General features: G+C 41.0%; 4 protein-coding genes across 4 annotated transcripts; 2 read left to right on the top strand and 2 right to left on the bottom strand.

The window, feature by feature from the left end:
- Nucleotides 1-83: 83 nt before the first annotated feature.
- On the top strand, nucleotides 84-3815 carry zgc:136439 (uncharacterized protein LOC678627 homolog). The gene is made up of 8 exons (XM_067515869.1): nucleotides 84-401; nucleotides 1070-1159; nucleotides 1399-1478; nucleotides 1589-1704; nucleotides 1789-1886; nucleotides 3119-3187; nucleotides 3279-3337; nucleotides 3521-3815. Exons 1-8 carry the CDS (start codon nucleotides 210-212, stop codon nucleotides 3633-3635), a joined length of 819 nt encoding a protein of 272 aa, XP_067371970.1. The 5' UTR covers nucleotides 84-209; the 3' UTR covers nucleotides 3636-3815.
- Nucleotides 3454-7834, bottom strand: asnsd1 (asparagine synthetase domain containing 1). Its single transcript, XM_067515868.1, has 3 exons — nucleotides 6431-7834; nucleotides 5543-5724; nucleotides 3454-4058 (listed from the first exon to the last, which is right to left on the bottom strand). Exons 1-3 carry the CDS (start codon nucleotides 7832-7834, stop codon nucleotides 3806-3808), a joined length of 1839 nt encoding a protein of 612 aa, XP_067371969.1. The 3' UTR covers nucleotides 3454-3805.
- Nucleotides 7757-8807, bottom strand: LOC137132859 (ASNSD1 upstream open reading frame protein-like). The gene is made up of 4 exons (XM_067515871.1): nucleotides 8596-8807; nucleotides 8338-8391; nucleotides 7976-8051; nucleotides 7757-7897 (listed from the first exon to the last, which is right to left on the bottom strand). The coding sequence occupies exons 1-4, from the start codon at nucleotides 8668-8670 to the stop codon at nucleotides 7857-7859; spliced, it is 246 nt and encodes an 81-aa protein (XP_067371972.1). The 5' UTR covers nucleotides 8671-8807; the 3' UTR covers nucleotides 7757-7856.
- A 5717-nt stretch (nucleotides 8808-14524) lies between these two features.
- Nucleotides 14525-21852, top strand: slc40a1 (solute carrier family 40 member 1). The gene is made up of 8 exons (XM_067517454.1): nucleotides 14525-14881; nucleotides 15020-15087; nucleotides 15406-15565; nucleotides 15820-15935; nucleotides 17222-17348; nucleotides 17699-17944; nucleotides 18083-18721; nucleotides 19125-21852. The coding sequence occupies exons 1-8, from the start codon at nucleotides 14848-14850 to the stop codon at nucleotides 19439-19441; spliced, it is 1707 nt and encodes a 568-aa protein (XP_067373555.1). The 5' UTR covers nucleotides 14525-14847; the 3' UTR covers nucleotides 19442-21852.
- The last annotated feature ends 4755 nt before the right edge of the window (nucleotides 21853-26607 follow it).

Here is a 26607-nt window from a genome sequence, read left to right as displayed (position 1 = left end):
TTTTATTTTGGAGTCTGCAGTCGGAAGTGCTGCAAACCTTAAGGACGTCTCGTGTAGGCAAAAAATGTGACGCTTGACTGGACGGCTGACATCGCGAGAAGAGTCAAACCTCGGTCGTTGGATAGTTCCAAAGTCTCCTCACCAACTGTGAGTAACGTACCAGGATTTACTCCGAACAACTGAGGCTTGTTCGGGGGTTCAGAGTTTAAATGAAAGCCATAATTCTCGCCGCCGGGTACGGAACCAGGCTGCAGAGGGATGTGTTGGCCGACAGCAGCGGGAGATTCGCTCACCTGGCAGGTACGGCGAAGCCGCTGCTGCCGGTGGGAAGCTGCGCATTGATATCCCACTGGGTCCGAGCCCTGACCGCCTCAGACTGTGTGGACGGCATTTATGTTGTTGTGAGTAATACCTACGTGTACTAAAGGAAAGTTCCAGGGAGTGTTGTAGTGTAGTTTTTACTTTTAAAAAGTACTTTTACTAGTTGCTACTTTTCCTATTCCACCAACCCACAATCCACTTAGAAGTGTAGATTGGTAGCGCAAAGGAAGTGGAAAGGTAGCGTGATGTTACTTTACTTGGAAGTTACTACAGTAACAGTTGGGTTTGCATATCAGACTTTAATACAAAATGCCTATATTAAAAATTAGGATGCATTGCATGAACTCATGTTAGATGTTTTGGAGATAAAGTCAGAGAGGCCAGATTGAGGTGGTTTGGACATGTTCGGAGGAGAAACTGTGAATATATCGGTAGAAGGATGCTGAGGCTGAGGTTTATGGATGTAGTGAGGGAGGACATGAAGTTAGTTGGTGTGAGAGAAGAGGATGCAGAGGACAGGGTTAGATGGAGGCACATGATTCCCTGTGGCGACACCTGAAAGGAAACAGCCCAAAGGAAAAAGAAAAAACAGCATATAAAGGGGTTAATATTATGAAGTTTTATCAGACTAAAGTATCAATGCAGATCCCATTAAGGACTAAGTCAGCCTTTTATTTAGGTCTCTGACCTGACAATGAATTAGCCTTTGTCATTACTTAGGTTCCACTTTCTACTTTCCTCTTTACAGACCAACGCTGTCTACCATGCCGCATTTGAAGAGTGGGCAGTACATTTCCCAAATGTCAAGATTCTCAACGATCACACAAGAAGCAATGATGTAAATACATTTGTACAGTCATTGTTTTCATCACATCCTCCCCTGTGACTTTTTATACCAGATGTCCAAATCCCCATAGTGGCAATCGTGTTTTACATTTCAGTGAACTTGCAAATAAATGTCTTCTCTCATACTAGATCAAGAATTTAGGCTTAAAAATTGGTTCTTTACATATTCTATTAGCTATTTGTTTTCAAAGACTTATCCACTGAATCTAGCTTGTGTTGTCATTCCCCCAGGAGCGTCTTGGTGCTGTGGCCTGTCTGCAGCTTGCAGTAAAGCACTTTAAGATAGAAGACCATGTTATAGTTATTGGAGGGTGTGTCCTTAAAGCTTAAATCAATACTACCATGCAGACAGTTTTTGCAGCTGCGAAATTGATCCTCGCTTCTGACAAAAGGATATGGTTCTCTCTCGTTCGTTAAACAGTGACACCCTCTTCAAAGAAGATTTTAGCCTCAGCAAAGTTAGAGAGAGATTTTCTCACCTCCAATCAAAGTGTGAGTCTAGCTGCTTGGTGCTGTCGTACCTGTGCAGAGATGAAGGTGAGTTTTACAGTTTATAATGTCAAGTTTGGGTTTGCGTCTTGCTCACAATTTGGGCTATTTTGTGTATCTTTGTGTCTACAGAAACCCGTAAATACGGAATACTGGAAGTAGATAGTGATCTGCGTGTGCTGTGTATGAAGGAGAAACCTCTTCCTTCTGAGACAGAGTCAAGGAGAGCAGTAAGTTCACCATAAACCTTAACTAAGCCACCCCATCATGAAAAAAATATTCAAATCTAGCAGAAAAAGAGAGCACAGCACCACAAGGCCCAACTAAAACATTTAATTATAATCTTGATGAGAATTAAATATACTGAAAGAGCTGCGAACTAGATCCTGTCGCTGCAGTTTCGAAGACAAAATGATTCTGGTCACGTCTGAATTAATTGTACTGCGACCATCATGAGTTAAATGGTCAGTAAGCACGAGCGAGTCTGTTCTAGAAGCAGCCATGCAGTCCAAACAATGACACTACCTCCACTGATGAGCTTATCATGAGTATCTTGGATCATGAGTAGTTTCTTTCTTCCTCCACACTTTGCCTTTCCATCACTTTGGAGGAGGTTCAGTCTCATCAGTCCACAAAGCTCTGACATTTGTATCTCATCTAATATATATTTTTGCAAATTCAACCTGATTCACACAGTATTTTGTGTTATGGCCTCCATTTATTGTCTTCTTCAAAATGATGTATTGTGATGAGGTTGCTGATGATGTAGCTGTTGTTTTGGGGGTTTTCTTCACAGCTCTCACCAGGCTTCTGTCACCAGCTGTTGTTGTTTTCCTTTGCTGGACTCTTCTGTTGCTCAGTAAAACAGGTTTCTTTCTTTTTCAGGAAATTCCAAATTGTTATATTAGCTATACGCAATGTTTGTACAAAGCCTTTGTTTTTTCCTCTTTTGTCAGAAAAATGGCTTGTAAAATGGCCCACAGACAGCCCTCTGGTCTTTATGATTTATTTAACAATAAAGCCAAGGATAAATCCAATAGTAGACTTTTAGAAGTATTTGTTTGAAGATTTCTCTCACAGGACACCTCAGGTAGAAGAAACTGAGGTGTCATGCTCCACTACTTTTGGAAAGGAGAAAATACAGGTGACCTGGTATAAAAGGTACCATTTTCTATGTTGCATATGAAGGTGTAAATTCCATCAAATATAAACCATTAAATTATAAATCATTTCCCCTCCACAACCATATTTTCATCTTTAACCCAAATGTGTTCAATCTACAGGAAAAAAACAATGGATTAGCTTTGCTAAACTGACTTACAACCCAATATTTTTGGAGGGAACTGTATATTTATAAGTGAAAGTTACTGGTATTCTAAACACCCAACTACTCTAGTATTTTTACTCCCTGTGCATAAACTATTCAGTCAACACTCAGCTGACACGTCCATTTGTATTTCAGTGTCCCTGTTTCTATGTGTTGTCAAAGAAAAGCCTTCCTCTGCTGGACACCTTCCTTGTGGAAAAGAAGGTAATTTTATTAAAAGTCCTGTGTATGATGTGATACAGACATGATGAAATTATGTTTTGTTTTTTTAACCCTCCCCTTTCTATTTCCACAGGAAGCTTCTATTGAAGAGAAAGACGCTCCAGGAAACTTTGTATCTTGGCTCATTCCAAGGTAATTAAAATTTTTAAAAAGTGATAAAAAAAATTTTTTGTGAGAAAAGCAGCTAATTTTATTTTACTGTGATCACAAAACATGATTGTATACATTTTTGTTTTTGTACATGTAAAAAAAAAAAAAAAAAAAAAAACACTGCTAAAACAATTTTGGCTCAGAAATTATTTCTCTTTTTTTCAGGAAACCAGTTCACATTCATCAGATTTCTGGGCGTTTTGATGTTGGAAACTTGTCTTCATATATAGAATGTGACCTTTACTTCAGAGAAAAAGATGTCAAGTCATACATGGTGTAGAGGGAACTCAAATATTAAACAAAAACATGTATTATTCCATATTAAAGAAAGAAAACAAATTGCCTGAACTGTGTAAAACTGTGTGACACTAGATCAAAAAGTGTAGCTGTGACTGAATATTAATTTGTTTGTTTAATTTTATAATTTCTAATAAACATGTTTTTATACTATTATTTACAACTAGCAAAGAGTCTTGTGCATTTGTCAGAGGCTTTTTCTTGGTTGTCCTCCATCTTTGCAATGCGGGAGCCAAACTGCATGGCTCTCTTGGGCAGGACAGCTGATTGGCCAAGGCCTAACTGTCTGGCTGTCAGTCTCAGGAGGAGCTTTTCCCCGACACCTCGGGGAAGTGACAGATCTGCCTTCTCCCACACAGGCAGAGAATTGAAGTAGCTCACCACGTCCTCATCCAAATAGGGAAATCTGCAGATATGAGAGTGGGAACAATGGAGGTGAATAAAATCAAATTTGAATTGTGGATAACACTCACATGTCAGTTATTGTTTTAATGTGCTACATATTTCAAACAACACATTGTAAACAATTTATATGGGACAATTGCAATTTAAACTGTTTCCAGATTGCTGTTCTCCCACATTTGCACTTCTGCTTGATCTATTTTTTTGTATGATCTCTACTCATGTTTTAGGAGCTGGGTGGAAAAGTGCTGGGATGTGTGAAGGTCACACCTTGAACCATTATATCAGTAATAAAAAGTATCACACCGTATCACGTGATGCAAAGTCACCAGGAGAGCGGGAGAGAGAGATGTCAATGAAATGGTGTCTACACGTCTGCAAAGACCTGAAAACATGGGGGTCCAGGCCCTTTAAAGAAATACTGTTTACCTGACTTGAGAATATTAATAAAGAGAACATTAAAAAAAATTGGCATGTTTTAGACATAAAGCTACAATATGCTACTCAAGTTAGTGCCAGTGTGTAACGAATGTAATCTATTCCACCCAGCCCTGTCCTCTTACTGCTCTGCCACACATCAACTATTAAGTCATTCTCAAATTACACTGCATAAGAATGACAAGACAGAACCCATCTCATATCAGAATGTGGTTACACAACTTTTTTTTTTTTTAACGTAACACTACACATGTCAACAATGACTGGCAGTTCCAGAGCCTTTGCATTGTGCTCAGTGGCTCAACAGCAGGTCTTCTAGGAAACCTGAAATGGAATCAAGGCATTGGTGGTGTAATTACTTATACCTGTGTATATGTTGCCATGGAAACAGGTGCTGTGAACAAGGTGTATTGTTCATGTTGGCTCACAGTCACACTGCCATGGCTTACAAAGACCTCTGAATAGAACAGAGCCATCACTGATAACGACTGTTAAGTCAAAATTTCACTGGGAAACTCATTTCCTCTAGGAATTTGCTCACCTATCAAATTTTAATGAAACTATACGTGGAAAGAAAATGATTCTTTTAATTTTAAAATACTGTGCAATGTGGAATTATTTAGCCACTAGATATAACGCAAAGTTTTGGTGCATGCGTCCCACACAAAGGAGCAGATTGTAGTTCTTGCATCTGACTACTGGTTTCACTACTGGTCATCATCAACAGTAGGTGGTGATAACACACAAAGAAATGAAGAAATCCACCAACCATTGCAGCAAACATAGATAATGTTGATGTGCGATTTTTGTTTTGCTTAGGAAGAAAATGCATTCATGCGCATATAATTTAGTCAACAAATTTTAGTGAGAAAAAATGAGATAACTTGCTTCATTAAAAAAATAAAAATAAACACAAATAAAAATTAAAAATACGTTAACAGGGTAATGTTAACAGTGATAGTCATTTTACTTTTTTTTGTTGAAAAATAAAAAAGTAACCACAACGTTGGTCACTAGTAAGATGAAATTGGTTACTGTAAACAACCTTACCTAGCTTCCTTCCCATGGTCCCCTATTACTCTGTCGTCCCTCCCCAGATTTCTGGAGGAGATCCTGCCCAGTTCCATGGCCAGCTCATGGATCAGTCCCTCATGGCCCGATGTCTTATATCGGACTCTGTGTCTGGAGTAACCTGCTAACTGCTCATCTGCTCCAATTCCGGTCAAAATGACCTACAGTCATAAAAGGACAGAACAGAAATACAGGGGAAAAAGACAAATATTAAATGTATTATTTAGTTTCACAAGAGGTGTAACGCAATTCCAATCACATCCTATTTTTAGCTGCCCAATTGTTTAGCCCTCAGTACCAAACCCAATGCCATAGTGATGGGACGTCCGGCTCTTTTGGCTCGGCTCCCTCAAAAGAGTCCCAAGCTCCCAAATGGCTAATTTAGTATCACTGGGAGGCTGTTGATAAACAATTTTTAGTTAGTGTTTTCATATAAGCCTTATTTTTATGGCTTTTCCCTTAAAAAAAAAATACACAGCTACTAATGTTTAACATTTTAATCAAACATTTAAATTAACAACTGAATACAGAACCACAGCAAACAAATCATATAAATAAAAGCCGACGTAACATAATGGCAGGTCTGCCCCCCCCCCCCCCCCGCTTCCTTCTTTCACAAAATGCTATGATCCTAGTCTGTCCTCCCATGAGACAGACCGCAGGGTGTGCGCATCAAAAGAAAGTCCCGCCCCTGTCTGCACGGATTCTCAGCAGAACTGAGCAGGAGATGGGAGCCGACAAATTACCACAACGCCACAGCCCAGGGCTCAATTCCATCAAGTATTTCACATTGGCTAGAAAATGAAATGAGGTAACAACCCTTTGTTTCTGGCAAATTGAAAATTGAAAGTACTGCTGTTACTTCACCTTTGCTGATGATGTGAAGAGCCGCTGGTCACTGTCCTCACTGATGAGTCCTGCCCCTCTGGCTGCAAACCACACAGCACATCCAATGCTGTCATCAAGCACTGTATCCAGAGGATGCACTAAATGACAAATGCGCTCTTGCCGCATTTTCTGCAGTTCCTCCTGTGTTACATTGATTTCAATAAAATTCCATCTTCTCTCAGGATTTAAGTTTTGTAGTTCCTTAAGTCCAGCTTTTCCAGTTATTCTGTCTGGAGCATCAAAGGGACTGGATGTTCTGCAAGCAGCTCCATCAGTCTTAGAATTTGAGGACTCATTTTTCTGCTTTTTGTGTTTCTTTGCAGACTCTTTCTGCTTCTTTGGCTCCTTTAGTTTAAATGCTACATTGAGAAGGTCTATTGGTTGATGAGCCGGTATGTGCTGGTCAGCCAAGGCCGCCAGGATCATTGAATCAATACCTCCTGAGAAAAGTATGGCGACACTAGCACGGTCATTCTTAGGAGGCGAATTGTCTGGATTCTCAAAAGGCAGAGACTGAACGCGTCGCCTTACTGCCTCACTCAGAACTGGAATGACACGGTTCAGCTCATCATTGTTCTCTTTGCTTGCAAGAAGCTGCTCCAAATCTTTGACAGATTGATACATGTGTGGATGAATTTCCGTCCCACTTAATGACTCTGGGATGGACATATTAAGTGGGCACACAGGTGAGGTGAGTACAAGTCCTGACTGATTTATCACAGCAATGCAGCCACTGGGAAGAGAGGCTGATATAGTTTCAATGCAAGTAGACATGACATCATTTCCTGCATGAGCCCAAGGATAAACTTCAAATGTCACTGTGCTGGATTCTTTTGCTGCCTTCAGGTCAATTCTGTACACACCAACTGCTGGAACTTCTTGCCAAACAGACTGATCAGGCTCATGAGCTGCCACAGAGGTCAGGGTCAAAACCTCTGCGTCGAACATCCAAAGTAAACTCCGCCTGCCAAAAAAGTCTCTGCCAAACCAGAGATAGTCTCCAGCCTTCTGATAGTAAACAAACCCCCATGGTCCTCGTACAGTGGACAAGATGGACAGAATCTGTGAAGGGCTGCTGCAGGATGACAGGCATTGGGAGACAACAGCAGTGTCGTTCTCTTTTGGCATCACTGGCAGCCCCCCAAAAATCTCCCCATTCCACACCAGCACGTTCCCATTGTCATCTTCAACTGGCTGAGGTGTAAGAAGGCCTCTCATGTGAAGAACGTGGGCAGAGAACACACACTGATAGGTGCCATATTTGTCTTTAACTGTCAGGTCCTGGTTTGAGTCGGGCCCTCTTCGCTTCAGATGTTCATAAATGGTTTTGTCCCACTCAAAGGTAGTGGGTGACAGACTCAACTGGCAAAAGATGCCGCACATTGTTGTAGTGAAGGTTAACGTCTTACATATCCTGCAGTTCCTTTTTCATGTTATCCAGTTCCTCTGGAGATAGAAAATATCATCTGTTACAATCATCTGCCATTAAATCATATGAATTTAAGTATTTAACCCTCAGCTTACTTTTGCATGAACCCAGTGTTTGAGACCTGTCTGCCAGGAAGAATATGTTACTGTTCCTCTGCTGGATGTAGACTTTCTGAAAAATCATTGTATACAAAATATCTTTAAACATACAAATGCATTTGCAAGTACAAGAAACTGGTGCTGCTTTGTATGTCCATATGCAATTATTATTATTATTATTATTATTATTATTATTTTCAGTCTCTTACGACAAAGGAGAAACATTTAAATAGGGGGATCTAACCATAATTGCCAAGATATAAACACTTTCAAATAAATAATTAACACATTCAAACAGATTAATAACTTCAGTAAGCTTTATATAACTCAACAAAAAAACTATTTGTTAAGTTACTCACCCTGTTTTTCTTCAGATTGGAGAGCTCGTCTACAGCTACTTTCTGCTCCTTTATCTGTAATTTAGCAGCACAAATAGCAGTTAATTTTACCAGAGTCTAACAGAAAACAAACAGAGCTCTAACTATCCAGAAATTAGTACATCCACGTAAATGCATATGATAAACCACAAGCTGAGTTGTGATCAATACTTTCAGATTAGCTAGTTAGCTGCAGGTAAGAGGCTCGTACATTAGCATGTGTTGCTACGGTTAACTTACCTTTCTGTTCAGTTCCTCTTTGAGTCCACACTGTCCTTCAACGTTAATGTCGTTATCCTGGGTTTTCGATGTCATTTTGCTCAAAGAAAACGTGGCCAAAGACTATTAGAAAATGTTGAATAACGCACTTACAGCTAGTTAATCCCAGTATGTGTGAAAGCCATGGTGTAAACACATGTTCCTTGGTGCTTTTCCGGATGCGAACATAATTTCAGTTTTGACTTTACTGCCCTCTAAAGGTGGGAGGCCGAAACAAACGCCATGTATCCTCCATGTAGAATCCTATTTAAGTACAAAAGCGGCTCAAGCGACTACTTTGCAACAAATACCTGCACCATCCTGCAAAAAACATTTAAAAAAAATATTCTTTCGTTTTTACCTGCTTCATCTTAAGCATGAAGTACAATGGGGCATCTGCAGCTCAGTTGGTAAGGCTGTCAGCTATGGACCACAGGGTCAGCGGCTCGATCCCCAGTCCCGGTAATTTGTCTGCTAAATGTCCCAGTAAAGCGCTTTCTAAATGAGTAAATGCAATGTGTTACCTCTCGGTAGGTCAGGTGGTACCTTGCATGGCAGTCACCACATCGGTGTGTGAGGATAAAAGTACTATATAAGTGACCATTTGCCACTGAATCAGGTAAACACAAATTGAAGTCTTTGGGAGGTCAATTGATTTTCACATTCTTCTCATGGTACTTCCTCTTTTTCATTTTTTATTTTAAAGTAGCCTTTCCATCTATTCAAATTAGTTTTCACTGATTTATAACTCTCAATCTAAAAATCTGATATTCCAATCTAGATGTCACTATGCTGTAGATAGTTTGTCTCACTTTTTTTTTGTGTGTAAATTTTGGACAGGCAGAAATAGTTTGAGAAATTCTAAAGCAAAAGATGATTGTAATGCTCTGGATATGATGATTTGATAGATCAATGCATCTATGGTTATAACATTGTTTTCTTGTTGTCATACATTTAATAAGACCTCGTACTGTAACACAACAGTAACCAGGCTACCATTCCTCAACATTCCAGAAATAAACTATGGCAATCAGCAAAAATCAAATGCTGTTGCTATTTCTATCAAGGTTAAAAAAGATGATGCGAGAATAAAGGAATCATCATGCAGTATTATTTATGCACACCATCAGCCTGGGGTAACAGGAAAAACAGGAAAGGGAGTGTAGAAAAAGAAGTCACACTCTTGGGGAACTTTAATCCACCATAACAGTCTTTATTGTTTTCACAATATTTCTGTTATTATCTCAGAATACCATCACATGATTAAATCAGTAGTCGTCCACGTTTTCACAAAAATCCAGCCATGTGCCATTGTAGGTCAAAGCAGTTCTCCGATAATTTAGACTTGAAAAAATACTTTTTATTTTCATTCAGACTTGAAAAAAAAAATTGCAGCTGAGTTGAAACATAAAATTGCTCTTCACTATGTAAGGGGAAAGCATTATTTGTCCAAAACCCAGATTCTTCAGCCCTGTGGTTTATACATATGGTAAATAAATATTACAAAGAGTTTCTGATTCACAGGCCTGGCACCGGTCAACAACTGGATAACACAAATGTTGCTCCAGCAGGTCAAGCACACTTCAAACCTGCAGTGGAACAGGCAAACACAGCTGTCTGAGGTCTCACGTTGGCTGGTTGCCCATTGAACTGTGATACAGTATTGATCCAAAACAGCTGTCAGGTGTTTACCATTTCGTTTCCTGGAAACAAGAGCTGTCATTTAGGCAATGGGTAATTTGACCAGCCTTACAGCCAAACAGTGACCTTTGATTTTGTCATTCACCTGTGGACAGAGAGGAGCTAGCAAGCGCACATCAAAGTCTTAGGCCCTGAACAGCAGCAGACAGCCATAGAAACAATAAGACCACAAGACTGTTGTCTTCTAAAAATGGATAAAGGTAATAGTTATAATCATTGTATCTGGTGTTCTTTGGTCACTTAGATGGTTGCAATCTTTGTGTGACCAGTGTTGTGAGATTTTGGGAGACCTCAAGAGCTCAGCCTCACTCATTCAAACTCAGGTCCATTGAAACACTTGAACTAAGGGAATTATTCTTTAATACCTTGTTCTGCAACAGCGTCTAAGAGCTCAGCACAAAAAAAGAACAGAAGACACCGCATGAAGAATAGATGAATAATCTGATCCAACCTCACGCAAACCATTCTTCAGGTGAGATTTCACATCCTGCCCCCACCTCTATCCCTTCTTCAGCTGTGGCTTGTGAGTGTCAGACTTCTTAAGGCCACAGGAGGCAAGTCATTCTCATATTTTTGTCCCGAAAGTACAAATTTAGTCCAAGTAAACATAGCTTGTTATTCGACAACCAGGCTGAAAAGGAATCCCAAGGGGCAGATATACCTGCTGCTCACATGGCCACAAAATGACACAGCAGCCATCTCACCGCTGATGATGGGTACCGGAGCCTGGCTGACTCACTGGCCCACTAATAGCGTAGCTGGTAATCTGTTTGTACCAGCTCAATGTGTGCAGCCTTTCGACTGGCTGAGAGCTTTCTTTGATCCTTGAATAGATCACAATGGGTTAGAAGTGCCTATTGTCATCACATGGCTCAAAATATGTGCTTATGTTACCTGCTGGGCTAAATTTTGCTTGCTCATGCGATGAGCAGGCACAGAGTATTGAGGTCTACGTGTTGCTGTAGGCCAGAAACTAACTAGTGCTTTGTTTATAGTTCTTTTTTTAACATCACCGGCATTAGCTTGGGTTTCATTCATAGTGGTACATTGTAAATTATAGAAATTATGTCACATAGATAAGTAGATATTGACACTAAAGAACGGGCTGTTTGGGCAAGGATTAAATATTAAAGGCTTATTACGGGGCCAGATTAACCACTGACGGGGACCTCGACTTTACCCCTGCTCCTCCCCCCATTTCTCCCGCTCTATGTACATTATGGATGTTGTTTGCTGTAACTTGAAATAATAAAGGCTAGAGCCATAATTGGACAATATGCCTCATTGATTTCTTGGATGATGACGACACTGGGTTAGTTTACAGTAGCTTAGATTAGCAAAAAGTAGAAACAGAGGGAAAAGCATCTTGAAAGTTCACTCATTACCACGTTACATTCAGCATGTTGTGTTTTTTACAGTGAAGCTACAGTCTAGACTGGACTGGACTTCTTGGCCAGATAAAGCAACTTCTTGGCCTTCTTGATTGCTTCCCGGTCAGTGAGCGGTGAGCTGGCCTAAGGAAAACATAGAACTAAAGAGGATGTAGAAAGTGAAGGCAAAAAAAGGTCACCGTGGAGTCAGTACCACTCAGGACTGTGGCTCCTGAACTGGATAAGTGGCTCCAACAGATCTCAGAGCCAATATCAGAACTCTATCCAGAAGAGTGCAGTCCAACAAACAGCTAAGATATTGTGCAAAAAGTCCCAGACCTCCTGTAGAAGACACAACGATGAGGAAGATGAGGAACAATGATTCAATGATGAGGAACACAACAACCGCAGGGGCGAGAACAGAATGTTTTTATTAAGTTGCGGAACATATATGTGAAAATGCTGCAAAGGCCGGTGTGATTATAGCTGAAAACCCCTAAAACCCTAAGGATTTGTTTCTCAGTTGAACTCATATTTCACAGTATGTTGTAACAGGACTGGCTATAACAATGAGAGTTTATTGGATAAGCATGACTGCAGTTAAATCTCTCACAAAGAATGAACATGCTCTCCAGCATTCGTCATGTTGGTTGCTTTAAGTTAAAGGTTAGTGTGTTTGTACGTTGTTTTGTGTGCGCTTAAGGGAGATTAAGTACTGGATGGGGCAGTTTCTGTTGTCATATAGAAGCTTCTCTAGCACTGTAGGGACGATTTTAAAAAAAACAGGAAAAGTCAGCAGAGAGACCTCGTACACCTAGTTTGTGCCTTGTTGTGGCTATAGGATATAAACATGATCAGATTTGCATCAGATCGTTCCAAAGTTACCGTAACACTTACAGATTGTCAAACAACCTTTCCGTTTGCATTTCCTCATGCAGGCACCTTGACATCAGTTTGTGGCAGAAGTTTCCCTTTTTGCTACATTCGAAAAATCACACAGATGTCACACGATGCAACACATGTGATGATACATTTAAGTGGGTGGGTCTCCCTCAGCTGATACAGTCAACTGCACAGTGTGAAGTCAAACGAAACATATTAGCCATGTGCTCACTGTGCCAGTGTTTATTACTTTTTATGGATGTGGGCCAAGGAGCTCTCATCAACGAAGCCTGTAATTGTAGCTGTACGTCCCTTCTGTTGACACAGGTGACAAATGCAAGTCATCCAAATGTGTGTTTTTGTATAGTTTTTCTCAGTTCACCACCGAGCTGTATTGCAAAAGGCCTCTTGACAAATAGCTTCACCAGGTCAAGGGAATAATGACTGTTGCCAAAGTGTTCAAATATGTGTGGCATCACATCAACAGGCAACTTGAGTTAATCATTAACTACAGCAACTCTCTGCAGTCAGTTTTTCTAACCACCACAGATTACTTATCATTTAGAGTAAAGTGAACCCTTTGCATTTACAGTCTGCTTGAATATGTATTCAAATGTTGCCAGATCTTACCTGTACAACAGGTGCTATAAAAACAAAGTTGGATTGATTCATTGATTCATACATCAGCAAGATGGCAGACAGAATTGAGTTGTGGACAGAATGTCTGAGGCAGCAACAAGCAGGGACCGGGGTCAACTCCAGGAAGTACCATGGCATGACAAGGCCCTGTACAGGATGTAACATTGGCAGATAGTTAAGGTGGCTGAAAATAGAAAATACTGCTAGCGCCTGGAAAAGGCTGGACTAACAAACACATCATAGTAGGACAAAAACTGGCAATACCCACCAGATCAGTATGAGCATGGGTCTACCACACCCGACAAGAGCCCAGGTGCAGACATGACAAGGAGGCTGTTGACAATTCAATGCATATTGGCAGGTTTCAAGATATATGATGATGATGACGGTACACCTCTGGTTTTAAGGCAACTGGGGAGGAAGCATCTTGATTTGGAGCTCTGCTTCCTCTGGAACTGGACAGGTTGCTTTTATTGAGTTTATCAAAGATGATGAGTGTGCCGGCTAAAGTTCAGCAGAAGCTGGGTGGTGCAGCAGGACAATTTCCCTGAGCAAATTTGTTGCAAAATGACTTGAAAACTGAAAAATACAGCTTCTGGAATGTCCCAGTTCACATCAGAATACACTCCAGCTGAATGGTTCCGTATGGTCCCGTGTTACACCTTTAATTATGTAAGACAGACACTGGACGTGATTGAGGTTATTGCTAAAAAGAAAATTCAACTATTTGCAAAATCCAAGGGTTTGTCTACTTTTTCCACCATCACTGTGAAACCTGAATGGATGTAATCAATAACACTTTAAATGTAGTACTATTACATTACCTAGTTTCAGTCATTTACCCAAAGTATTCATGTTATTCACTTTTGATACTTCTAGTGCTTTTCCATCAAGGAGCTTTGGGAAAGGAAACCACTGCAGTGGGTGAGCTACAAGCTTTTTTTTTTTTTTTTTAAGAAACATTGATATGCGATGATAAAGTGAGGCTATTTTTGTACAACGCCTCTCTGGTCAGGTCGACACGAGTCATCATTTGTGCTGGCAGAAATCCAGGGACGCAGGTAAACAGGTAGACGGCAAAGCCCGCTGAGACAAAAGCTCGCTAACCTCCGTGTAAAAAGCAGGATGAAGGTTGTGACAATTTTGTATGTTTTTTTTTTTTTTTTTTACCAACGATGCTGTTTTAAGCCGACGATGCCCTGTGTGTGTCGAGGGGGGGGAGGGGAGGGGACGACGAGGGGGGCGGGCGGTGTGGGGGAGGATTTGTTTGGGACTCGAAGTGTGTAGCGCCCGGTCACGTGACACCGGGAGTATATTCGAGGCAGGACGAAAACAGCGAGCAGCAGAGGAGAGCAGAGCGCCCGCCGGAGCTGCGCTGTGTCCAGCTCCCAGCTTTGTGTTTTTTACGACTATCCCGTCGTTTCGGTTATAAAGCCATTTCTTTCCAACTTCAGCTACAGTGATAGCTAAGTTTGGAGAGGAGAAAAAAGGGGGGAGAAGCGTTGTGTCTTTTCATTTTTTATCATTGTTGCTCGCGTGCGGCTGGTGGCTCGAGCGCCTTTCCATTACAATAGAGGAGACAGCACAAAGCAATCAAAACGACATTCACTTGGCTGTTATCGCCGTTCGGACAGCTTGAAAAATGGATAACTCTGGACCTAAAAACACATGCTGTGGTAGGTTTGTCCCCTGTGCATGAAGTTACCAAATTATTCCCAAGCGGATGCTAAAGGCAAAAAGACCTGGTACCTGCACCAGCTGTAGGCGATAACATGTCAAGAATTTCTTCTGACAGGTAAATGTTGTCTTTGCAGGATCTCTCCGAGACTTCTTCACTTCAGCTAAATTCCTTATTTACATGGGACATGCTCTGTCAACATGGGTAAGTACAGTCCTCAAACGACCACATTGTACATGTTTGTCATGACAAGGCTCCAGATGTTGGCTTGACAGTGACAGGCGACCTCCCACACGGCATTAACGGGTCGCGTTATGTGTTATACACCACAACACTGGTCTTCATAAATTAAGTTTCATGCTCAAAGCTTGGATGAAACTAAAGATTCAAAGATGGTGTTGGGGCTTTGACACCTTGAACGCAGAGAGGGTCGTTATTATTTATGCATCTCCTTAACCACATTTCCTCTAAGGCCCAATCTGGGTGTCATGAAATATGTATAATTAGAATCTCAATTCCCAGGGTGACCGAATGTGGAACTTTGCCGTGGCTGTTTTTCTGGTAGAGCTGTATGGCAACAGTCTACTGCTCACGGCTGTGTACGGGCTGGTGGTGGCTGGGTCTGTGCTGCTGCTCGGGGCCATCATTGGGGACTGGGTGGACAGAAACCCCAGACTCAAAGGTATGGTTCTTCTTAAAGGATTGTCCTAACACAGTGTGTCATGAATAAAATGCCCAAACCGAAATAGACAGATTTTAATAGAGGTTCCTCTCTTGGTTTCAATGCACCTCTTGGTGAATATTAGCCTAAATGAGGGAGCCGGGAGCGTATCCAACCATCTTGTGGAAGTGCTCCAGTGAACTAGTTTATCAGACAGAAACCTGTTGTCTTTGATCAAATATCTGTCCCTAATGCTCGCTGTGGTGTTTCCATAGTGGCCCAGACTTCGCTTCTCGTCCAGAACAGTTGCGTCATCGTATGTGGGATTCTCTTGATGATTGTTTTCCAGTTCAAAGAACAGCTTGTGGAGCTCTACAATGGATGGATTCTGGTAAGATCCCCTCTCTGCTGTCTCTCAGTGTGTCAAAATGATCTGATGGAGATTTTCACTAAAAACATTTTTACAGTGTCCCTAAGTACTACACCCTGACCAGACGATTGAATAGTGCTTACCTTTCCTGATATGGACTCCTATGTCAATATGATTTATGACCAGTTGAACAGCTTGAACAGATGAGTGAAATGAGTGCAGTTCATTCCCAGATGACCTTTGACTGTTTCCCTAACTGAAATTGACAGAGGAGGTTAGGACATATCAAACATGTTCTCCTTTTTCATGGTACTTATTTTTCTCTTATTCTTTGCATTTACAATCAAAATATGTCAACTTGAAATCATTCTTATGAATTACAACAAGCGTGTCGTAGTGGGATCACACTTAGTTTAGCTTTGAGTATGGTAATTACACACATGTCCTCAGAAGTCTACCGCAGGAGCAGAATTTGTGTGAGTGCTTTGCAAGGGGCTAGTTTACACTTGAATAGCCCGTGTCAGAGTTTGTGTTAGAAGCAGGGAGGCTGTTGAAACGGGAGATTGTCTGTTTGAACGTCGTGTTGTCAGCAGGTTCTTCAAGGCCAGTCACATGACAGACAAGGAGACATGGAAATGTGGCCTGGCCTGTGAAAGAATTTTTGGTATTCTGGCCAGAGGAGCTGCGTTACATTGAACACACACATCAACAGAAAAGTTGCAAGTTAGCACTTTTAGACAAAATGCGTGACATATTTCTGTTATTTTATCTTTGATGATGTAGTTGAGATCACATTTTAAATGATTTTTGAGCTTAGGTAAGATAGAATGTAAGAGCGGCACTTTGTCTTTGGTTTGGTTAATGGTTTTGTCATCGACATCAGGTGTCAATTACTTGCGTATTATATTTCTATTACTATATTATATGTTATAGAGTTATAAATTGGGGTTGATTATTAAATCAAATGGAACTTTACCAAATAGTGATAATACATGTGTAATAGTGGCGAGTACAGTATATCTTTCTTGCCTTTTACCATATATGTAATGTTTCAAGCATAAATCTGGTGTTATTCCAGATTGTCTTTATTGTCTGCAAAAACAACAATGCATTTCCTTCAATTCTCCAAATTCCTCATTTGTAGCACTCAGCTCTAAGTCTCTACTTACTAAAGACAAAATCTATAAATCTTTTGGTCTTTTCATGAAATTTGAAAATTATGTTACCACCCCTGCCTTTCAGGACTCCAGGTGAAATTGAACAATACACAAATGTGAAATGAAAATTCCCTTCATTTTGATTTCCAGACAACCTGCTACATTCTGGTCATAAGCATCGCCAACATCGCCAATCTAGCCAGCACAGCAACAGCCATCACCATCCAGAGGGACTGGGTTGTGGTTGTCGCAGGGCAGGACAGCAGCAAGTTGGCAGGTCAGTGTATCAGCTTCGCTTCTGACTTATCATTGAAAGTAGGCCTCACGTGACCAGTTATCAGATCTGTTCAGTGGGGAATACTTTGAACCCTGGATGTGGACTCATTATCATTTTTACATTTTATGTCCCTGCAGTTTCCCCCTGAGTGTCATGAGCGATTTAAAAGATTTGCTTACATGGTGGAAAAAGAACCTGTTGACCCTTTTTGTACTAGTGCTGTAGTTCTAGTAAAATCTACTGTCATATGAATATGTAACACATACCAAAAATAAGAGCACTATAACCTACTACTGTTACTGGTTGATCACATACCTAATACTGACCTCCGCCTCTTTCCACTCAAACAGACATGAACGCCACAGTGCGAATTATCGACCAGTTGACCAACATCCTGGCTCCCATGTTGGTGGGCCAGATAATGGCCTTTGGCTCGCATTTCGTTGGCTGTGGTTTCATCTCTGGCTGGAACCTGTGCTCCATGTGTCTGGAGTATGCGCTGCTGTGGAAGGTCTACCAGAAGACACCTGCATTGGCTGTGAAAGCTGGGCAAAAGGAGCAGCACCAGGAGCTCAAACAGCTCAGCCCCCCATCAGGTAGGTGCAAATCTTTGTCTTTAGATCATTTGCAAAAACGTTTCGTGTTATTTTTGGTAATGGGCAGCATTGTTTTTTGCCAGGTAAATGATTTATACTGAATATAACTGAATTTCTCCGTCCTTCTACTTTTTGTAGACATGGAGAACAACCAGAGTCCTGAAGAGTCTTCTCAGCCACTGATGAATGAAGCCACAGTGGTGGCCAGGCCGGATTCTCCAAAGCAACAAGGCTGTTGCTACCAGGTGGCTGAACCTCTGCGCACCTTCAAGGCTGGCTGGGTTGCTTACTACAACCAGAACATCTTCTTTGCTGGCATGTCCCTGGCGTTCCTCTACATGACAGTGCTGGGCTTCGACTGCATCACAACAGGTTACGCCTACACTCAGGGCCTCAATGGCTCCGTGCTCAGCCTGCTGATGGGGGCCTCAGCCGTGTCAGGTATCTGCGGCACCGTCGCCTTCACTTGGGTTCGCAAGAAGTGTGGCCTGATCCGCACTGGCTTCATCTCAGGCGTGGCTCAGCTGTCCTGTCTTATGCTGTGCGTAATCTCCGTCTTTGCTCCTGGGAGCCCCTTCGACCTGAGCGTATCACCTTTCCAGGACCTTTACACCCACTTGGTTGGAGAGAAGACCCTGCCCGAGGTTGACCAAAGTCTTAGCAGCATACTCAGCAGTGGAAACGCCACTACCCCTGCCCCGGCTGAAGAGCTGTCCCCTCTGCAGTCATACATGTCTGTTAGTCTGCTGTTTTCTGGTGTCATTGCTGCTAGGGTTGGTGAGTGAACTATTTTCTTATTTTTTTTATATTTTTGTACTAAAATCAAATGAGGTGGACTTCTTTTGGAGCAGAGTGGAAATGTCATTCATTAACATTGAAGGAAATGTACATAGTTTCAGGTATTTCTGTGCCCATGCTTTGTTGGCATGATGACTTCCTTTCATAAGGTTATAAAAGGCTGTAATGCCCAATTATTACTTCCTATTCCTTCCAGGTCCACAGCTTGAACTTTTTCTTGTTACTGGAATCTTACACCATCTCTCTGGAAGCAATATTTGCAACCTTTGATGCCAATAATATAACCTGATATTCTCTGCAACATCTCCTGTTGCGTTCTAAAGTTGTTTTGATGTGGCTATAAAAATTCCATTAGTTCTGACTGTTGATTGCTTTCCTGCAGGCTTGTGGTCCTTTGACCTGACAGTGACCCAGCTCATCCAGGAGAATGTGATTGAGTCGGAGCGAGGTGTGATCAACGGCGTCCAGAACTCCATGAATTACCTCTTAGACCTGCTGCACTTCATCATGGTGATTCTGGCTCCAAATCCAGAGGCCTTTGGTCTGCTGGTCATCATCTCCGTCTCCTTCGTGGCCATGGGTCACATGATGTACTTTCGTTTTGCTTTCAAGAGCCTGAGAAGCCGTCTCTTCCTCTGCTGCTCACCGGAGCAGAAGGTGGAGACAGTAGACAGACCTTCGCTTCCTACCACTGTCTAACCCTGTTAAAGACACTTTGTCTTACCCTGTCCTGCATCTTATTGAACATCACTGCATGTAGCTGGCAAATACTAACAGTAAGCAGGTATGCATAGCCATTAACAGAGCTGTAATCTTTAGCAGGAGGTGAGTAGACAGCTTACAGTCAGGAAAACTAACTCATAATAAAACGTAGATTAGGCAGAGTTTAGTGTGAGAGAAATCTTGAGCCTTTCATATGTGGGCCCATGCTTCCTAACACATGCTGCAACATGCACTGTCAAACAATGATCCATCACTTCTAGGCTTTTAACTGGATTTTGATGCTTGTTAGAAATCAGGGGATAAGGCACTGTAAAAAATATTGTTCTCCGAAGGTGCTTGCGCTAACAAAAGTCAAAAGGACGGATCATTGTTGCAGGGAAACGGGCACTGCTGTTTGAAGTAAGGGGGACAAATGTCTCCGATCTTTCAAGAAAGAAAAAGAATGTTCCTCATGTTTTTACATTAGCCCCCTCAGTCATTGGTCCTGCCGGTGCTGCAGCTGTGTCTGCTAACTGCTCTCTGGTACCCTAGCCCCAGCTGTGTCAGCTTACTCACACAAGTGTGACAAGCGGGTTGTGGATGTGATACTTCATGTTTGACCAAATACAAAACTGGGATCTAGTCTCTGTCATAAGTTGTTATAAGGGTTATGCAATTAACAATATTTATTCAGGAAATGCAGATGTTGTTTTTTATAACAATTGTATCATCAGTATTGTCATGCGCTTCTGATTGTGCTACAAAAACAAATCCTATGCACCTTTCTTAATAATTCTCTCCACTACCAAAGTCCATATGTGGCATAAAACTAAGTGAGGGAAGACAGTCATCTCTCTCTGAAGCATTAGACGTATCTATTCTTACATTGGGTGACAGTAGTTGTGTAGGTTCATTAATGCTTTCATTTAGCTGTATCTGAATATTTCTAACCTATTCTGAGATTGTACTTAAATTCTGTTTTTCTCGTAGTACTTTTGATTTAGTCACCTTTTGATTTTTATGTTTGAGTTCTCTGGTGTAAAATTTTTCAGTCATGATTGTCGTTACACAGGCACTTTAAGTGAGTGACATCTGTCATTACATCACGTGTGCGATCAGGTATTTTAATATATTTGCACAACGCTTAAGCCCCAACTTCCCCCGAGCCCCCCCGCCCCCCCCCCCCCCCCCCCCCCCCCCCCCCCCCCCCCCCCCGCACAATCTTATTGCAGTCACTTACGGACTACAGGCACATATTACAATACATATACATTGGTTAGCAGCACATTTTAATGAGGAACAATGGTGCTGTTGTGTGAAAAAGTCTCAAATTACCTGCTTAGTCAGCACCACTTATCTAGTTTTAGTTTACCATTTCAGACTGCCAAAAAACCCTGGACCTAAGCTCAGTCAGGGTGCTTTGTTTTGTGTGCTTAAAAGAAAACCTTTTACTCTTGTTAAATTCTTTAGCTTGGTAGGACTAGTATAGAGAATGTATCTATTAGTACCTCACAGAATTAAGTGTAAGGTGTGTGGCCTTTTTGTGTGCTACTTTTTCTTTGATTTGATTTAACACATCGGAAGTGTCGTTTTCAGTAAGAGATAGTTGCAGATCACAGACACTGGGAAAGTAGGTGTCCTTTAATTATCCCAAACTGCTGTTGCAGCTGAAGCCAGTGGAACACTTCAGGCATTTATAAAGCTTTATTGTTAACTAGCCTTGAAAGTTGCTGAATGGACACACATGGCTGCATTAAGAGCATTACTAGCCACACCCCACTCATGAAAAAGCTGGCCTAGAGGTGGCCAAGATCTGAATATGGGTGGGGGGAAATATTTAGGTTGGAAACAAGAGGTGGCCACACCAGACGTAGAAGAACCGAAGGGCACTTTTCAGCTGTGCATTCCCATGAAAACCTGGTAGAACGTCTGCAGGTGTTCCATGAGGTGCAGACTCTGGGAATGGAGCTTAATAAAGCAGAACAAGAAAACAAACCAACTCTTACAAAGGTCTGCTGATTCAGGAAAGTCACACATGGCCATAAACGCTTTTTTAAAAAAATGTAAATAACATTAGCAGTTAGTCAGTTTAAACTGAAGTAGACAGTCTGAAAAATCTAGAAGAAACATTGTGTTGTATAATGTGTCGTACTGTTTGTCTGAAAACTTTTTTACACATTTTTATATACCTAGTGTAACCAGCATTGATCAGTGTCAATTTGTTTCAGATTTTGCAGGTTGATGTATATATATATATACAGTATATATATGCATAAATATATATATGTATATGTATAGTAGATTAGAAAAGGAATCATTTATTTGTATGTAATAATCGCACTCCACTGTATATGTTGGGACTGCTTGTACTGCATGAGGTCTCTTAAATAAAGACAGTTTTACAATCACCTGTCTGATGTAGCCTGGCGTTTCTGTGTGCTCGCTGCGTCTTAGTGTGCAGGGTTTTCCAGCCTTAGCCTTGGGGTTTGCCAGCGGCAGTGCAAGGTCACATACCACAGTAGAGCTGCTGTTCCTCCCCAGAAACACTTTTTCTGTGTTAGCCTGACGTTAAGCTGAGTGGCCTGGCTTTGCACAACACAAACAAAATAACGCTAAGGCCTAGAACATGTAAGTGGGGGCTCCACCTATGCATTTTGTGGTCATTTCTGCATTTTTATTACTTCACATGCATTTCATACAACACAAACCATATTATAATGCTTCGTGTAAGAGGTTTACTAAACAAATACCAATGCAGATTCTAGACGCATATTGCATAAATAAGCACCGGTTTGAGTTCCCATGTGCAGATCTTACTTTTCAAACATTCTGTCAAATATATCAAAAGAAAAGAAATCTCAGACTGCAAAGTTCTCTTCATTTTTGTACCTAACTAGTAATAAAAGTAATAAAAATAATAATGTGCTCTTATGTGTCTGCTGTACACGTTCCTATAAGATTTTATGACATCTATATAAAAGTTTTGTTATAAGTTCAACAGACACAAAAATACAAAAAATAGATTCAAAGCTGTGTCTCAAAAACAGCTTACACTGCAAGAAAAAAGGCAGCTGAGTAATGTGAAAGTCTAGTATTAATACACAGGAACTTGTGTGTACACAGCACATACCGTTTTTTTTTTTTTTTTTTGTCTTTCAAATTGATTGTTACGAAAGACCGTGTGCACTGACGGACACAAAATACCATCAGCAGTTTCCTTATCAGGCGAAGAGGAGTGCACCAGGCTCCTTGGTGGGGGAGCAGATACAGATACCGTCAGCTGATTTTCCATCAACCAATAAGACTTGTAGCAACCTCCTCCTTAATAGGGCAGGGGGCTAACAGTTGTAGCCATTGTGCAGAGAGTGTTGGACCTACAGTACAAGCTGTAGTGGTGTTGGTGGTCCCCTTTTTTTTGTGTGTTTCCCTTCAAGGCTGTGTATGTTCAAAATGACTAGGAAGTTCTTGGACATGATTGATTTTTTTTTTTTCTCATTAATCTTGTTCAGCATCATTTTTCTGCTTTGTTGGCTGTTCATATATTGGTTTATAATGTTGTATTTTCATAGTGACAAAATTATACTGAAAAATGTTAACGGGCCATGTTATGCTGGTCGTTGAATACCACTGATATACAGATTTGACCAAGAACTTATGAACAAGACAATTCAGTCCTTTACAGGTACCTGTAAAGGCAAGAGTGGCCGGACCACCAGCATATTGCAGGGGCAGCAGGGACACCATCCACTACTACTAAGTAGTCAGAAAAGACAGCGCCCGGCCCCCTACTGCACCAGCACACATTACTTCCTAACCAGTGTGTTAACTGGTGTGTTAAGGGAAACATCTCGAAGGTCTTCACGATGTGAATGTAAAGGCTTGTTGTTGTTGTGCCCTGTGCTTTAGTTTTCTATTTCTATTGAAATTGAAATTGATCTTTCCCAAAGTAAGTAAGGGTCTCGTGTACAAGGGGGAGAGCACCCTTTAAATGCGTGACGTTCTTGACATTGGGTCAGAACGGAAAATTCTCCTTCCCACAGCCGCAGAGGCTCAAAAGTGTTCACAAAGATCTGAGAATTCTGCATGGTGTCCATCTCCATCTCCCTTCCTGACCATCCACAGAAGTCTTTCAGGATAAAGAAAGCAGTTACTGATGAACAGCTGGGCCTGGCTGAGCAGATGCATCCAGCGAAAGCACTTCAGACAGACTACAACCACATAACAGACTATCTTCTTCGAGCACTAAACAACTGGTTATACCTACTTTGTTCCCCCAGCTGAACCAGCTTACCTGACCTGGGACCCCCTGACAGACCTGCAGTCGTGAAGACTAGGTAACGCTGGACACTTCAGAATATGGTGGGACAATGGCAAATGGACGTGCCTTCCTATAGCAGTGAGAAGTTAACCACATGTTGCAGGCAGGATCAGGAAGCAGTTGATTTGCTGGAAACGAAGACTGCAATGGCATTCAGTGCTATGTTACTCCCCTTCTCAGAGTTAAGAACACGCCATGGCTCAACGCATGTAAAGAGGCCAAACGAAACTAAACATGTTTAATGTTTAATTTTAATGGAACAAATTTGGTGGTGGCTGTTACTACGGACCACTTAGTGACATGAAACACTACCGGCACAATCTGTATGAGCCAAGGAAAAGCTCATTAAACTTCATTGTAAAAGACCAGTTTGTCAAATGATTCTCTATCAGCCAACAAGAGCTCCTAGTTGTTTAAGGCAGGCAGCTGACAGTTCATGGCTGAGACAGGTGGAAGTGTGGAGAATCCCGGACTTAAATTCTATTCAGTTGAGGTGCTGGTTCTCTTCAAGATCTGTGTTCAAATATAGAGTAAGTAGTTGGAGATTATTGTTTTATGTGCTTTAATTTCTCAGTAATCTTGTTTAGCATCAATTTGCTGCATTGTAGGTGGTTTATGATTATGTTGGTACATGATCATGTTGCATGTTTAGACAATAAGGATGCACGTTGCTATACTGGATGTTAAGTAAACAAGCCATGTTATCCTGGTCATTAAATACCACTGATATGCAGGATGAATGACAGTATAGCTTTTTATTCATTTTTAAATTTGCATTTGTATTGTTCTGTTATTCTTGGTCCCTACAAATATATATTACAATAAACCCTTGGGAAGAGTAAACATCCTTGTTTTGGTGTATTCTTACCAATTCTCCCTGGTGGCTAAGAACTTTGTGAACCAGACAAGTGTTTTCCATTGATCATTACATCTATAACATGTTCTGAAACCATGTTACAGAGTTACAGAGAGGCTCAGCCCCTCGTTATATGTGAAGAACTGCATACTTGAGTGGGAAGAGGCTGTTGAATGTAGCAAAGGTCATCAGCAAGAAAAAGACCTACGCACTTGTGCACAGTATAGATCTTTATGTATAATGGCTATGTTATCTTCTGAAACAATGGGTACCCAGCATCTCATTATTGCAGCCAATAAAATTGTGTGTTTTATTTTTATGCATGATGAATAGTTTGATAATTTGATATATGCCCTTCCTGACCCCAATCTGCCAAGATTGGAACCAGTGCTCAGGGTGCAATGGTTCGTGCAGTGGCTGGGGTTTATTTTGAAGACCTTGGGGGTTCAGTGTCTCAGTTATGAGAGTGGTAGCCTATACATCTTCTCATCTATAAGCAATAAGCAGCCTATTCCCAAATTATGGACCTGTGACTTTACCCTAAAAAGCATATGTTTAAAATACGCTCCATCTTTACCAACAGTGATCTTTGACCCTTCTTTTTAATGAATTACTGTACGTTTCACGTTAATTATCATTGTTGTATAAAACATATTGTATTCTTAGTGTAGTACTTTTACTACAATGTAGATTATCAAGTCAATACTGAGTTTGTGTACTTCTACCGTCTCTGCACAGTGAATCATATTTGGCTCTGTATCGGGCTGTGACCATGCTGACCCTTGACCCTCCATAATATTAAGACCACCAGTGATAATATTAAGACCACCAATGATAATGTTGTGGCTGATCAGTGTATTTACAGTATCTCCACCCACTAGTGTTACATATCTTATAAGGTAAATGTAATATACTGAATGTGTCATGGTTAAAACAGATAATGAATTACAGTAGATTTTCCACATTTCTATTCGGGGCTATTCTTCAGATAAAGTAATCATCAAGATTTAATATTGTTGATTTTTATGTTTACTGATCACGAGTTTGCAAAACACGTGTCCCTGATGGTTGGAGGCCTCTGAGAGCCCAAAAGATAAAGGAACTGAAAAATGCTGAAATAACGTTCGCTGTCATACTTGAGGGTGAGAACTAAACGTGACTTTGCCCTTAAACAGCTTACTCAGGTATTAAGGATTTTAAGCACCATTTAAGGTCCTAATCGTACAAAAGAAAACATGTAGTTCATACAGCATAAAGCAACCAGTAACTGTAATATCAATTGTCAGCATTTCCAGGCTAAATAATTTAATATTATAACTGGTTTTTTTTGCATAGGTTATTTTATTCCAGATACACATTAGTTCTGCCTGTAGCTTTGAGTCTTAATAGTTCACCAGATTATATAACAAGGTGAGAAACGTCATATAACCTTTAATCACCACTCAGGTGCATCGCACAATACTGACAATGGGACAGGGCTGAGAATGTGGACTTGAAAAGGGGAGCAACGAAGCAAAACCCATAAGGCTGCCAGCTCGAAGGCAGCCATCTGTCATTAAATGACATGTGTGCATGCATACAGCAAAGTTATTATGTTGTCCTTGGTCTTTGAACTTTAAGATGATATATTTTAGGGTTTTTCACAGTGATCAGAAGATCAAAATACTGAATGTAAAAAAAAAAAAAAAATTGATCATGATTAACACAAAAAGGATCTGAGAAAGTATGCCACCATTTATGACAAATTCAACACCGGCCAGCCAATTTCATTAGGAAATCTTGATCATAAAGGATCAGTCATTCCCAATAAGGCATATTTATACCCCAGAGAGCAACTGTGCCTAGCTAGAGGGGGCACCTGTTTGAATCTAGGCTGGTTGGCGTTTGCCCACTTTTCAGTGTGGTCCCCGAGATAGACGGTACCCCGCCCCTCACCTAATGACAGTTCCAGACCACTGCGACCTTTAACAGAACAAACGGTTAAGATAA

The sequence above is a fragment of the Channa argus genome, chromosome 9 (genome assembly GCF_033026475.1).
Source record: "Channa argus isolate prfri chromosome 9, Channa argus male v1.0, whole genome shotgun sequence".
NCBI lineage: Eukaryota > Metazoa > Chordata > Actinopteri > Anabantiformes > Channidae > Channa > Channa argus.
Note: the sequence above shows the minus strand (reverse complement) of the source record. Positions and strands in the feature narration are given on the sequence as shown.

Coding starts and splice junctions, on each gene's coding strand:
- zgc:136439 (XM_067515869.1), top strand. CDS start 210: ATGAAAGCCATAATTCTCGCCGCCGGGTACGGAACCAGGCTGCAGAGG. Junction 1,479..1,588: donor CATGTTATAGTTATTGGAGG/GTGTGTCCTTAA, acceptor TTCGTTAAACAG/TGACACCCTCTTCAAAGAAG. Junction 1,705..1,788: donor GTACCTGTGCAGAGATGAAG/GTGAGTTTTACA, acceptor TTGTGTCTACAG/AAACCCGTAAATACGGAATA.
- asnsd1 (XM_067515868.1), bottom strand. CDS start 7,834: ATGTGCGGCATCTTTTGCCAGTTGAGTCTGTCACCCACTACCTTTGAG. Junction 5,725..6,430: donor TCTTCACATCATCAGCAAAG/GTGAAGTAACAG, acceptor TTATGACTGTAG/GTCATTTTGACCGGAATTGG. Junction 4,059..5,542: donor GACCATGGGAAGGAAGCTAG/GTAAGGTTGTTT, acceptor TCATATCTGCAG/ATTTCCCTATTTGGATGAGG.
- LOC137132859 (XM_067515871.1), bottom strand. CDS start 8,670: ATGACATCGAAAACCCAGGATAACGACATTAACGTTGAAGGACAGTGT. Junction 8,052..8,337: donor CCAATCTGAAGAAAAACAGG/GTGAGTAACTTA, acceptor ATGATTTTTCAG/AAAGTCTACATCCAGCAGAG. Junction 7,898..7,975: donor AACACTGGGTTCATGCAAAA/GTAAGCTGAGGG, acceptor TTCTATCTCCAG/AGGAACTGGATAACATGAAA.
- slc40a1 (XM_067517454.1), top strand. CDS start 14,848: ATGGATAACTCTGGACCTAAAAACACATGCTGTG. Junction 17,349..17,698: donor GGACAGCAGCAAGTTGGCAG/GTCAGTGTATCA, acceptor CCACTCAAACAG/ACATGAACGCCACAGTGCGA. Junction 17,945..18,082: donor ACAGCTCAGCCCCCCATCAG/GTAGGTGCAAAT, acceptor TACTTTTTGTAG/ACATGGAGAACAACCAGAGT.